The 14,047-nt window shown below is 45.7% G+C and overlaps 1 protein-coding gene across 1 annotated transcript in view; it reads left to right on the top strand.

Moving 5' to 3' along the window:
* Nucleotides 1-14,047, top strand: part of LOC146856187 (coagulation factor XI-like) — a 70,673-nt gene that overhangs the window by 33,501 nt on the left and 23,125 nt on the right. Inside the window, exons 4-5 of the mRNA XM_085654239.1 lie at nt 5,820-5,929; nt 13,227-13,389. Of these exons, the coding sequence (XP_085510365.1) occupies nt 5,820-5,929; nt 13,227-13,389 (273 nt within the window). The remainder of the gene's footprint in view (nt 1-5,819; nt 5,930-13,226; nt 13,390-14,047) is intronic.

Raw genomic sequence — 14,047 nt, 5'->3', positions numbered from 1 at the left:
GCACTTAAGCTCCCTTGCCCCCCACCCCCCCACCCCCCTCAGAGAAGAGTTTACCCCTATTGATCACTGATACCCTTGGCTAACTTTAGACACCCAAAGATATGGCAAAAGTGGGCTGGAGTAGTGAAGTGACTGCATGAATCCTCGTAGCTGCCATTTTGGTTTCAAGCAGCAGCAGGGAAATTTGGGATCCGAAGTGCTGAAGACCCAGGTAGAGACAGCATCAAACACAGCCAGTCTGATCAGGATTCTGGTGCCCATGGCACTGCGGAAGGGTGGAGCGTCCTGGCAATGGTCAGTCTGACACACAGGGGAGGAACCGGGCTAGTGAGGGTGTTCCTCTTCCTCCTTGCATAGCGGCCGGTTCTGACCAGAGGGACCCGTACATAGTGTGGAATCAACAGCACAAAATTAAGGAAAAGGTGTGCAGAGACAAGCCACCATGCGGGAAATTGCCTACGAGCCCAGTGGCCTTCGTCTCTGATTTTGCCAACAGGGTAAGTTAGTGAGCCACGTCATCGTTCTACCAGTCTTGTCACATTCCGCATTCGCTCTTGTTATGTATGCTCTGTACTCGTATGCGTGTTGTTAATCCACAAACATGAAGAATTTCTCCATTTCTGCTCAGTCATTCTTGAGATGCCAGTGTTCCCTCGTTTAGTAGCTCGAACTATGTTAAGAGGTGCTCCTGGTGTGCAATCTCAGCATGAAGCTGGGCCCAAGTCCCCACCACTGTTGCTATGCAGTGACCACATGCTACTAATTTAAATGCCTCCAATTCTGTTAGTCAAGAAGAAGCAGCCCCATGTTCTCCCTTAAGTAATTACAGATCATGTCCCTCAGTGCAAACCTGAAGACTAGGTCGGCAAATGTTGTAGTGTTGAGTTTCGAGGACGGAATGCTAGGTCTGGTCATCTTCCAGTCAAGAGGATGTGGTCCGTCAGCTAGATTGCCGACTTTGGTGCTGGAAACCAAGGTTCACTAGGGCTATGTCTTTGCCATTTAACTTGACTGTAAATATCACATCTACCTTCTGGCAGTGCTTAATTTGTAAAAAAAATGAGTGCTGATGCTGAAAATGTTGCCAAGGAGGCCACAACTCACATCTACCTCCGGTGTACCCAACTTTAAACTCTCGCAGTGCCGCAATCTCTATCCTGTAACCATGCTCTGCTGTCTGTTCTTTAAGTCATGTATTTTACTTCTTTACCTACACCGACAGATGAGTGCAAAAACAAAATGCAAGTAATATTGAGCCCACCACCTGCAGGGTCAGGAATCGTAGACCCAGCCCTGTGAGAAGAGCTGGTGCTGAGCACCGGAAAGCACCATCTCCAATTAAGCACTGCCTTCTGGGTGTATCTCTATCTATGAGAGGAACAGGGTCCTGGAAAGAATCCAAGCCAGCATCCCTCTAGTGAGTAATGAGTACAGAGGAGCAAAGATTTTCCCCCTCCAGCACCAGGTTATATTCTTTTGTTAAGTGAGTCTCCTGGAGGAAGGCAACTTAGACCCTCCATCATTTAAGATATGACTGGACCATGTGCCTCTTGGAAGAGGACTTCCTGGGGAGCACCTCTACAGTGGTAGTAGTGCTAGCCATCGGGGCTAGAGTCAGGCTGAGTGAGTTGTATCCCAACATGCGGCCTACTCCATACCTCCCTCCAGTAGGACGTGTGTAGGAATGAAGCAAACACCCAATTATTTGATGAATGGAAACTTCTACAGTTCCCCCCCCACCCCCCCACCCCAACGACCCCCACCACCACTACGCCTCCCCGGGAAGTCGTTCCATAACACTCCATCCAAACAATAATAAACCATAGCATTAACGCTTCTCTAGTGAGATCTGATGGGACTGTCATTTGAGTTTAGGGCGGGGGAGTAAACCCTCTTAGTGCTGGGATCTAGAGTTTGGGTCCTTCCCCACCCCACCCCACCCTACCAGTCCCAAGGACTCTCACATAAACAAGCCATGCAGAAGGCAATTGAGTTGGTGTCGCAGATATCAGGAGGGGTCTTTCCAGCAGATCTCCTGAGTGCAGCTTACTCCTCCACAGGAGGCAAGACTGGAATATTGTACTGTCGAATGTCATCCACCGATTTAGGTGTGATCTCAGGCAGATGGGTGCAGGAGCTAGGGATACTGTCCACACCAGACCCAGAGTCCTCGACCGAAGGGACTGTACTTCCCTGGTCTCCCTTGCTGTGCCCCATCAGTGCAGATGTTGCAAGAGCCTGGCCTCTGCCTGCCCAAGCTTGTTACACTGGGCCCTCTGCTTTCTTTCACCTGGAGGGAAACCATTTGAATCTCCACAGTATGGAGATACCTTTCCTATGGTCTGGACTGCATTGGGGCACCTGGGTGTGAAGCCATTCCTATGCTGCAGTGTGGGTTTTTTAAAAAACTGACTTTTCATTCTGCTGTACGCTGAGCTTGGCAGGAACAAAGCATATGGAATATCTAGATCTCGCAGCCTCTCTATAATGGGTATAAAGGATATCATAGGAAGTCGTGACAGCTACTGTGGAGTTAAAACATTTTTTTTTTAATTAACTTTTGTATTTTCCACTTGGAAGGGGCCCGCAATGCAAGCCTGTTGCAGTAGATAGTCTGTTACAGTAATGAAGAAGCCAGGCCACCACAGGCCGAGGTAGTATGCCTGGCATTTGGGAAATCGATGCGCTACTCTGTATGTTCACTACAGCGCATACATTTTGAACAGGCCTTCTTGGGCTGCCACCTCTTGTAGCCAATACTCCAGAAAGGAAATCATTGCGTAACCCTCAATACATTCAGGAAGACCTACTGTTACATTATTACGCTGCGCCCTGCCCTCTTGGTCTTCAATTCTGGCCTCCAGTGTTGAGATCTGATCAGACCTATCGTGCAATGTAGAAGAATGATTTTTTGTAACCAGGGCTAGGTTGGCAACAGTAGTCTCCACTGTGTGCATTTGGTCTGCTAATTTTCTGTGATCTGAGTAAACCGAGATCTGTCACCACTGATTATCATGGCCTCCAGCACCGCTCTAATCGTTAATGGCTGTGAGCATAGCATCCAGTTTGTCCCCCTGTGGTGAAGTTACATCTGCTGCATGTATAGAGGGGGGCAAACTGGTGTACCCTGTCGGGGGGGGGTCCCTGTGGAGGAGGTGTTCTTCTTCGTCTTATTAGTGCACCCCATGAGCCTAGGAGTGATGATGCAATGGTGCTAGACCATTGTACAAGGACTATGATGTGTATACATGTGTGGGGTCTGGCTAGAGCCAGGGCAAGGCACAGAGGCAGTATACAGCCCCTGCGTATCAGGCTCAGCGTTTGTGTGGTACTCCTGCAGTGCAGAAGGAATGTTTCTGATGAAGGCCAAAAGGAAAGCATTGAGACGGAGGTGAATGGGGCTGTACTTCTAAAGAGCCACTGCTTTTGAGGTCTTTGTGTGTTGACTAATGTTGGATAAGTCTCTCCGGGTTATTGAACGTGGAGGGAGCCCCTTCCGTCCACTAGTCAGTAATGCCCTGTCCGTTTCCTCTCACATATGGAGTAAAATGGTGTCCTACCGCTCGTTATTCCGGGTTGCTTGGGCTGTAGGTCCCACTCGGGCTATGCCCTGGGTGCCCTCTATGCTGTTAGTGTGAAGCCATCTGGGGGGAGGAGGTGCACAGATTGAGGCTCCGAGTTCAGGTCCTCTCTGCAGGGCAACCTGGCCATGACAGTGATGGGCTATTACCCCCTGCAGTCCCCCAGCTGGCCAGGTATGACGTCATGGTGGCGTTCAAGGAATTCAGTGAGGTCTGAATAAAAGCACTGGGGCCTTCCTGAGAATTTGTCAGAGGCTAGCTATATTGGTTATTTTGCTTATGATCGCCTCGATGCATTCTCCATATTGTACACAGGGAAGCTCCACTAAATCACCTGTGACTTTGCACCTCGACTTAATTGTGTTCCAAGTCTCTGTTGGAGTCGGCAGGTGCCTGAAGCTCTATTTCCGCAGACTTCAAAAAACAGCACATGACTGCGCTAGGTATCTGAAAAAGATGGGCGTGCTCCTGATATCCTTTTCGGTGGTAGCCCAGATTTCTAGAGGCGTGCAAGAATATCAATGCAGCAATGTGGCTTGAATCTGGGACCACCACTGTGGGTGACCTGTATGAATCATGCGGTCTCCACCCATTTGATATAAAGTCCAAATATATATCTATTGTACAGTTTGTGGCATAAATGTTCCTCATCCTGGAGTCTCCTTTGAGGCGCTGCAGAACATGGGAAGCTGAAAACACGGGAACTTACACCTTATCTGACACCAGGGATCAGAAGGAAGGCTCTTACTTTGCTGTATTGGGAAAGCCTACACACAGGCAAGGTGTCACTGTGTGGGATTAGAAGCCTGTGGTCTAGGGACATTGAGAGTTAAGAGATGACGATTGGAGTAGGTTGGTGGGATGCTGCTGGAGGTATCTCCTAATGCTAGGGTAAAACTGCTGCAATTTTATTTTCTTCGCCGCACTTACAAGGCAACTCCCGTATTTTGTATGATTTATAGCGGTGTCTCTGTAATTTGGCCCAAATGTCGCCCAGAAGAGGGAAACCTCATCCATACAGTGTGGGAATGCCCAGTGGTGTGGAGCTATTGAGCAATTAATCTCATCTTGATTTGCCAGAACATCGCAGTGTACGTGATTGCCCCCTGTAAGCCGTGGCCCTTTTATTGGCTTACCAAGAGATTGCCATGGCCGATAAGTCTGCTTTGCTTCCTCTATGGACTGGGTTTCTAGATTGATACGGGAGATCATTTGCTTGAGGTTGTTAGACATTCTGTTTGCAGACCTCTGACTGGGCGGTTTGGGTGCTGTTTACCTACAGCAATGAAATGTTTGTGGATGTGAATACTCTTTGGAGCTCAGAGGGTGGTCCATGAAGTGTATTAACTTCAGTGAAGTCTGAAGTGCCACTTCACATACACAAGTTCAGCTGTGTACAAGGGTGAGGAAGCCCAGGGCATATGTAAGTGCCATACAGTTGATTGCAAAATGTGCATAATATGATGTATTGGAGTTTGAGTAGTTCTGCGGCACATCATTCCACTTTACTCATGTCTGGGTGTGCGGAGTTGAACCTCGGTACCATGTGTTGAAGGGGCACAGGATACATACATAAGTTCCGTACATAGTTTAGTGCAAATAGATGTATAATTGTAAGTTGATAATATGTGTGTGGTCCATCAGGCACTTTAATTTATGAATCCCCTGTGGGATACACTGTTTGTGTGTAACCTCTTTGGCTAGACTTTCCTTACAATGATAATGTGTCTTCTAAACATAAAAAAATAACACAGAGTCCCACTTTTTCACATGAAAACCCTAACACACCATTTAAACAACTGTCGCATGTACGCCATAACACCCCATCCAGACACATGAATGACCACTTATGCACAGAGTCTTCCGTGACAAAATACAAACGACACCCCAATTCCCTTCCTGTACCCATTCATGGAGATACTTACACAGCTCACGTAGGCAAACATGCACAAACCTACCCATGTTCTTTGAAACCAGCAACCAAACAGACCATCCATAAACAGGCCAACACCTTTGGATAGAATTTATCTTCACACTATAGTTAGACAGTTGAAAACTATATATCGTACCATTCTAATTGCTTTTTAATGTTTGTACTGCCAATATGATTGAGTTTAAGAATGTAAGGGGTTGTAGTGTAGTAAACATAAGTTGGCTGTCGAGTGCACATATTCACAAAGTGCTTGATTTTAGGGCTGCAGTTCCATCAATAATCATTTATAATTTCTTTCTTTGCAGCTATTCCTGTTTTCTGAAATTCACGGACAATGGTCTTCCATTAAGGAGAGCCACTCTGGCAAATGCTGTGTCTGGGTTTCGTTTATCAACAGTTGACCCCAACACACACAGTACGTATTGTATAAATGAATGCTTCCCATTGGAATCATCTGTCCAATCTGTTTTTATTTTTTTATTAGATGAAGGATGCAAATCCGAGAAGCGTGTGCATAGTAACAACTTCAGTGTCATCACCATTCATCCTTATGAGCTTATAGTCTGAAAACAGTTTCTACAATTTTTATATATTTGGTAACATTTTTGTTTTGTGCATAGCAAACACATATTCTAAACACGTGATCTTAGATGTTTAACAATACTTTCTATTCATTTGTTTCATTCTTTTTCTTTTTTCATGTATTTTGTTTCAGTATACATATTACTATTTGCATCAATATGTTAAAAAAAAACCCTCTAGACTGAGTTGTATTCCTGAAATTCTTGATTCTTTATTTTATTCTTCATTCTTGATGATTCGATCATACCTTGTAAAGCAACACCTATTAATCGATCAGTCTTGAGAACAATAATTGGCCTGAGTTTTCTAATTACATGGTGTCAGTAATTTTTACATTTGGTTAATTTTCAAAATATAAGTTCCACCTCAATACGTCAGAGAGGTCCCCAACTTCTGTATTGTTTTTAAACCACCAAAGGCAGTGCTGTTGTCCAACCTCCTCAACACAGAACCTTGGATTTCATTTTTGTTTGCCTTGGACAACTCTTTGTGAAAAATTGGGTTGTTGATTAGCTAGGTTGCGAGTCCTGGTCAAGCAGCAGCCACAGTCCCTTGCAGGGTAAACCACATAAAGTCCCTAAATTGATCTGTGCCTAATCCTGGCTAGCTTGGCACAAAAAGCAGTCCGGTGCAACTTGGAGGCAATGTGTTAAGTATTTATACAGCACACAAACCGTAATAAAGTGAAAACCCAACACAAGAAAAATCCCAAAGCAATTTAGAAAAACCATTTTAAAGTATTTGACTCCAAAATGACACAAATCCTATCAGTAGGACCAAAGTTATCAACTTGCAGTGTTTTAAGTGCAATCTAACGCCTAAAACGTCAAAGAGCTCACCACAGACATCTAGTCATGCGAGACCTGATCAAAGTCTAAAGGTCAAGCCAACTGCGATGGAGTGCGTTTCAAATACAAGAAGTGGGTTGTGCCCAGTCAGCGCTTACCATCGGACTTTGGAAAGAAAAGTGTCTGAGAAGGTAGAAGTTCAGCAAGGCTGCAGAAGTATCCAAAAAGGGAGCGTCCTTGTCAGATGGCCGTAGAGTGAAGTCGCAAAGAGAATTTTTACCTTCAGATTTAGCCGTCATAATGGAAGTTGAAAATCCCCAGTGGGATGAAGCAGGAGGCTGTAGCTGAAGACAGTCTGTTCAACGAGGTTGATACCCCTTTGGCGAAGGACCCACTGAAATGGATTAGCTGCTTTAGAGAAGGTAGCAGGAGAAGCAGCAAATTCTAGCTCACCGGCAATTCATGTTGGGCGGATAGACGAGCAGGTTGGTCCCGGTTTCCTGTTTCTCAAAGAACTTTTTGACTACATTTTGTTTGTCCTCAGTTTTGGAAAATGGTCCTCTTACACCCACAACCAAGGGTCCGTGAGCGGACGGAGTCCTCTTGGGAGTTCAGGTGGGGTCCCGGCGCGGGCAAGATGGTGGGAGACAGTTATGTCTCCGTGGCTCTGAACAGGAGGTCAGCAAACTAGCCCTTGGAGGCACTTCTGGCAATCCTGGGTGAAGATGAAGGGATGGCCTCTGAGGGTTGAAACAGGCTCCAAGCAGCAGCAGACTGGCAGAGTGCACAGCAGGTCACAGAAGCAGGCAGTCCTCTGAACCCCTCTGCAGGTCCAGTAGATTATGCCCTGGTGTCCTGCCTCTAGAAGGTGGGAGAAGCTTCTGGAAAGGTTCTTTGAAGTGCATGGCATTTCCTGCCTCCATTACCCTGGCTCCAAGCTAGTTTCGGTGACCATATAGGGCCGTTCAGCTTATGATGAGGAGACTGGACACAGTTGTAAGAAACTGGCTCTATATATACTGCACCAAAGTGAGGTACAGTGTGTATAGAGTCCAGGAGTCTCCAGAGGTTAGTTAGATAGAACCTTACTCTCTAAAGTGGTAGCTTGGTCGAGCAGTAAGGCAGTATCGGAGGACAGTGTAAAGCATTTGATGTACAGTCAGCAAATGGTCTCACACCCGCAAGAACTGAACTCTAGGGCCAATTGTTTTGTATAAAAAAATATACTGTTTTATTTCTAGAACCAAGCAAGCCTGGTACAGGTAAGCATATATATACTTTGCAGTAGTAATTGACTTGTTTGAACACAGTTCAGAATTGCAGTATAAGTGGTACTGATTTTGATTACAGGTTTAAGAAAGCAGTTTGCCACACATTGCAGGTATAGTACATTCAATTGAGTGGGCTCAAGTAAAATGCAGTTAATTACTTTTCAGATTACTTTTCTAAGGACAGGACTGGATCCTAGATTCAGCCCTGGGACATTTCCTGAAAACAGGTGAGTAAATGCGTTTTGGTTAAAGGTATGATTTTTTTAAAGGAATATTATTGTATTTCAAAAGTTGACACTTGGAAACTTTTTCACATAGAATCACCAAAGGTAAGTTATGTTATCGTTACTTTTTCTTACTCAGTGCTGGATTCAGCACTGGGACATTTCCCGAAAACAGTTGAGAAAATGTGTTTTGGTTAATCGGTTGATTTTTAAGGAATAGTTGCAGTTGTCAAAACTCGACACTTAGAACATTTTGAGAGAAAAAGTGTCAATGTTGACCCATGAGGAAAAATGAGTTATCTGTTTCAAGGTAAGTAATCGGTCTTTTGAGTTAGGGTTCTGGGGTCTCCCAGGGTCAGTGATGCACTGTTGCACCTTCAGCGGCACTCAGGTGGCCGGGTGCAGAGTGTTGAGGCCCAATGTTATCCAATGGGGGATAGGGGGACTCCGGTTGGTGGCTGGCAAGCAGGCCACAGGGTTGTGGAAGCAAAGCTCCTAGGGCTAAGCTCAGGGCACATTGGGGACCAAGTTAGCACCAAAGGGACACTCTCAGTGGCGCTAGGGCAGCCGGGTGCAGGGTGCACTTTTGAGGTCGGGTGCCCTGTTGAATTCAATGAAGACTCTCCGGGACAAAGAAAAGCTGCAGGCTCGGGGACGAAGATCTTCCAGGAGTGACCACCACTTCGAGGGGTAAGTTGGGATGTAGAGGGTTGGTCAGGCACCACTGGGTTGGGCACACAAGGCTGTGGGCCATCGGGTGCAGGGGTGTCTTTAGACGTCGGATTTTCTCTCCCGTTCTGGTCGCGGTAGGAGGGTAGTCTCCTGGATTGAGGCTGCAGGCGTCGTCTGGAGGCTTGATGCAAGTCAGGGTTCGCTGGGTCTCTGGTCCGGATCGCCGGGAGGACATCCTCGTGGTGTTTGTTCACTCAGACACAGGCCAGGCTCGGCAGGTGCAGAGTGTGCTGGATTCGCAGTTTCTGGCTGGCACCAGAAGCTGCAGTTCAAACACGTCCGGTGTTCACGGGAGAAACAGCTTGGAGAGTGAATGCAGGCAGGTCCTCTGGGGTTTTTGTGGTTGCTGGCCGCTGGACTCGTTGGGATTTAGCAGGAGCAGTTCGAGGGTAGACAGGCCGGTAGGGCTGGGGCCAAGTCAGTGGGCGTCGTCCTCTTGTTAGCACTGCGCGGCTTCTCGTCCTTCTTCTTTCCTTGTGGTTGCTGGATCTGAGGAAGGAAGGTTCAGGGTGCCCCTAAATACTAAATTTAGGGGCATTACAGGTAGGTTAAGGGCAGGGATCAATGGGTCCCTTCCCTGGGGTGGGTACACCCCCTATTCTGCCCCACTCCAGTGGGAGGGGGGCACGAGCCTGTCCCTGGTTGGCTGGGTCCCCACCATCCTCAAGATGGCGGGGACACTAGGTTGTGCTTCACCTCGCCTCCCCCACCTTAGGGGTGGAGTTGGCAGAGGTGGGCACACCTCTCTACCTCACTTTGTTTTTCGCACCGGGTCTCCCACCCAAAGTGGGGGGTAGAACCAGCAGGGACCAGTTGCCGAGTATAGCAAGTGGTCTGGAGAAGTTCACAAAGGCGGCATGCCTTTAAAGCTTCTCCTTCGTGGACCCTGCCCATCGTGGGGGAGGATGCTTGCCACCTTGATGTGCATTGTTTCAGGCCGCTGAGAGCAGCAAGCTCTCAACCCAGGGGTCCAGAAACATGTCTGCTGGTGGAAGCCTGCACAGCCACTCAGTCAGGTCACTGGGAGATGGTCGAGTTTCAGGGGGCATCTCTAAGATGCCCTCTGTCGTGCATTTTACATTAAATCCCACACTGGCATCAGTGTGGGTTTAAGGTGGCAAGTTTGATACCAAACTTCCCAGTCTTCAGTGCAGCCATTATGGTGCTGTTGAGTTCATCATGACAATGCCCCAGCAACATATACTCTTAATTGCCGCACTGCACTTGCAGGGCCCAGGAATGGACCTGGGCACTGTAGGGGTAAAGGGAACGTGCACCTGTACCCTCACCACTGGCATAGCGCACCCAGCTAGAGGGGTGACTGATGTATGCCAGGGCAGTGGTTTGTGGGCATGGCACACAGGGATGTGGGCCTTGTCATCTGTTTTGTTCTGCACCCAGACACTCAGCATGCAAAGCCAGAGTGTGTGTGTGTGTGTGTGTGTGTGTGTGTGTCTGTGTGTGCGTGCGCGCCAGGGTACAGTGCCTTGAAGGATGGCACAATTGCTGCTGAATCACTAAGGAGCCTTCTCTGGTCACAGTGCCCTGGGTACATGGGGTACCATTTACCAGTGACCTACCTGTGGCCAGAGCTGTCAATTGGGTTTTGTTTTGGGGGAAAGAACACATGCCCTGGGGCCTGATTGGCAGGGCCCCAGAGCACATCAAGTCAAAGAGCATCAGTAGTCTGGCAACAAAAAAAAGGGGGGGAGTTTACTGCAACAGAAACCCACTTTCTCACAACAGTCTATTAAGTTGCAAGTTGGCTGTGCTAGGCTCTACCCACCCCCCTCCTGTCAGTGATGGCCCATTGATTCACAGTTAATGCCACTATTGTGTGACCTGATGTGAGGAAGTGACAAAGTCTAACCCAGTTATGTGACTCAAGACAGGCTGCAAGCACAAAGGTCTAAGTGCAGGAAAATGACAACTTAGTGAAAGTGGCATTTTCGAAATTGGAATGAAAAATCAGGCTTTACCATTAAAGATGGTTTTATCATTTCAATTCCATATGTACCAAACGTGACCTATCTACCTCAATTAAAAGTTACAGCGTTTTAAATGTAATAAGGAATCCCCTATATTATCTTATGGGAGGTGTAAGCCTCACAGTAGTGAAAACCGAATTTGGGAGTTTTACACTACCAGGACATTTAAAATTTTAAAGTGCATGTCTAATCATTTAACTACACAGCACCCTACCATATGTGCTACTTGGGGCTTACCTCAGGGGTGACCTATGTAATAAAAGGGGACTTTAAGACTTGGCAAGGGGTTTAACAATGCTACGTCAACATGGAGTGTGGCACTGAATTCAGGCTGCAGTGGCGGCAGGTGAGAACTGTTTAAAGGGCTATTTAAGTGGGTGACACAATAAATTCTGCATGCCCAATTGTAGCATTTAATTTAGAGTTCACCACTCCACATGGCCTTACAAGTAAATGAAACATGCCAAGCGGGTATATTTCAATCAAACCATGTTTTGGGGAGTGAGCACAAGCACTGATATAGCATGGGGAAATTGCACAGAGCCCTAAGGCCAACACAAGCAAAAATCCAGCAAAATTGGAGGCAAGCAGGCAAGAAAGTTTGGGAGAAGACTACATTAAGGCTGACAGATGGAACACCCTTTCACAGAGGGACCTTCGGGCAGTAACGATGTGTGCCTTAGGAACCCATAATTTTTTTTTAGACATAAATGTCTGCAGGAACTATATGTAAATATTATTCATTGTTGGCTTGAGCCCCTTTCTCTTCTGACAGACTTGCAACTGGAAAGGTCATTAATAGCAAACACATACCTAATGCAGTATACTGTAACATAGTAAATGCTTTTACGTCCATTTAATAACTACTTTAGAGTGTACAAGCTCATTCTTACTCTACATACATTTGGTTTTGAATTTTGATTACGTTTAGAGGAGTGAATAAAAAAAGGTATTTAGACCGAATATCAGAAACCGAAATATCATGGACCAAAAGATCGTGTCTAGAATAGAGTGCTCTAATATTGTGAAGGAAGTCTCTACAGCTAAACAAAGATTTACTATTTATAACTCCACATATATGCACCTTGACGATATATTTATCTTCAAGGTACGTGGATTTGGGGTTAAGAATAGTAAATCGATGCTTAACTATTTGCCCTTACCGTCTCTATATTTTGGTCCTCGATATTTTTGATACGTTATTAAGTCAACATGATATTTCTGTTTCTGATATTCTGTCAGCAATCCTAAAGAGATGCATTCAGAATGTAGTCACACATTCACTAAATCATACGTTTGTGGGTGTTCACAAGCAAGTGTAATGTATTTCCTTCACGTATCTAGAAATCCAGTAGATCCAATTACGTATGCCATAGGGATTGCAGAGAAGAATTCCTAATAGCGTTTGAAATAAATGAATTGGTGTATGGATCCGGAACTCTTTATTGAAGGAAGTGAAATTCCACAAATGTCCTAACCTAAGGCATGTATGCTATCCGCACTGCATACAATGTGCCTACATAGAATAAATAAAGTCACAATTTTTTGTGAATCCAATCACTTACACAGCTTCGTTGCATTTTTATGTTGGAAACGGGAATTTTTTATACCCGGTCGAACAAAATGTTGATGATTATTGAGTTGTAAATGGTTCTGTAGAGCTTAGAAATCTTTCTGGGTTGTAGAGAAAGCATAATTTTTCCTTAGTGTTCCTGTTTCCTCAGACCAATGATGAGCTGGGTGTGGAGTGTAATACTACTTCAGGGTAGTCATATTGGATCACAAGAACCTGCCGAAGGATGCGGGAACAGGGCTGCTTCAGTGTTTTATGAAGCAGACTTCATAAAGGTCAAGTTTTATGTTTTGAGAGATAAAATTGATGGTACTATGCTGTCTGGTACTCCTATCACTGTCTATGGGTCAAAGGATGCATTTGGTCACTTGCGTTACCCTGGCATTGCTCGCTTTTAGAGTCGGGGTATTTTATTGTGTATACCTTGGTTAAGGAACTGACTACAAGAATAAATAGAAAATATTTTATGTGCCAGTTCCATTAGAATCTACTTTTTAACTAATAAACATTAGATGAACTCTTTGTATAATATACTTTGTTCTGCTTACTTTAAGGTTGTTTCACAAAAACCTACAAAGACGTTGATTTCCCTGGCAGCGACATTAGGGCTGTCATCCGAGAAAACCCCACTGAGTGCCAGGATTCATGCACCAACTCCCCTGGCTGTCAGTTTTTCACCTATATTACAGAGCAGTATAATCTGGCTCCATACCTGCGGTAGGTACACGGTGGCATGGTATTATTGTGGACAATATTGTGTATTGTAGAACAGTTTGACAGGCTATAGGTATGGCTCGCTCCTGTTCACATATGAACTTCAGAAGATTTGCCAGAGGCACAGTGGTACCAAATGGAGAGAGAGGCTCCACAATACCAAACAATATATGCAATCAAATGTATACCCATCAACATTTGGAGAGCTTTACTTATCCATCACGAATAATCTACCTACAGAGGGAAAACGCTCTTAGTTGACAGGACATTCTAATTTAGATTGCAGGTGTTGCAGATTGTGGTTTTCTTTTCAAACCAATATACCTGCTTTTATTCATTCCAGCAAATGGAAGTCTTTGGTTGTAGAATTCTGAGCTCTAAATTCTAGTATGCTAGCAAGCCATAGGTAGGATCTCGTACATATCCGATCCACCTAGCATTACAGTGGATCTGTGCTGGGGAGAGAACCAACTTTTTCAGCTACAGGTTTTTTCTGGTTGGGACAGACAGAAAAAGACATTACATCACCCACCCGAAATAGGATTTGCAATGTAATGCCTTCCACTGACAGCCCTACGGATGCTTCGTCGACAGAAACCCACAGGTCTAGCTGCTGCAAAGTGAGGCAGGTGAACCAAGGGTTTGCAGGACCAGGTAGTTT

Source organism: Triturus cristatus, chromosome 4_1, assembly GCF_964204655.1.
Source record: "Triturus cristatus chromosome 4_1, aTriCri1.1, whole genome shotgun sequence".
Classification (NCBI taxonomy): domain Eukaryota; kingdom Metazoa; phylum Chordata; class Amphibia; order Caudata; family Salamandridae; genus Triturus; species Triturus cristatus.
The sequence above is the reverse complement of the archived record's forward strand: the minus strand, read 5'-3'. Positions and strand labels throughout refer to the sequence as shown.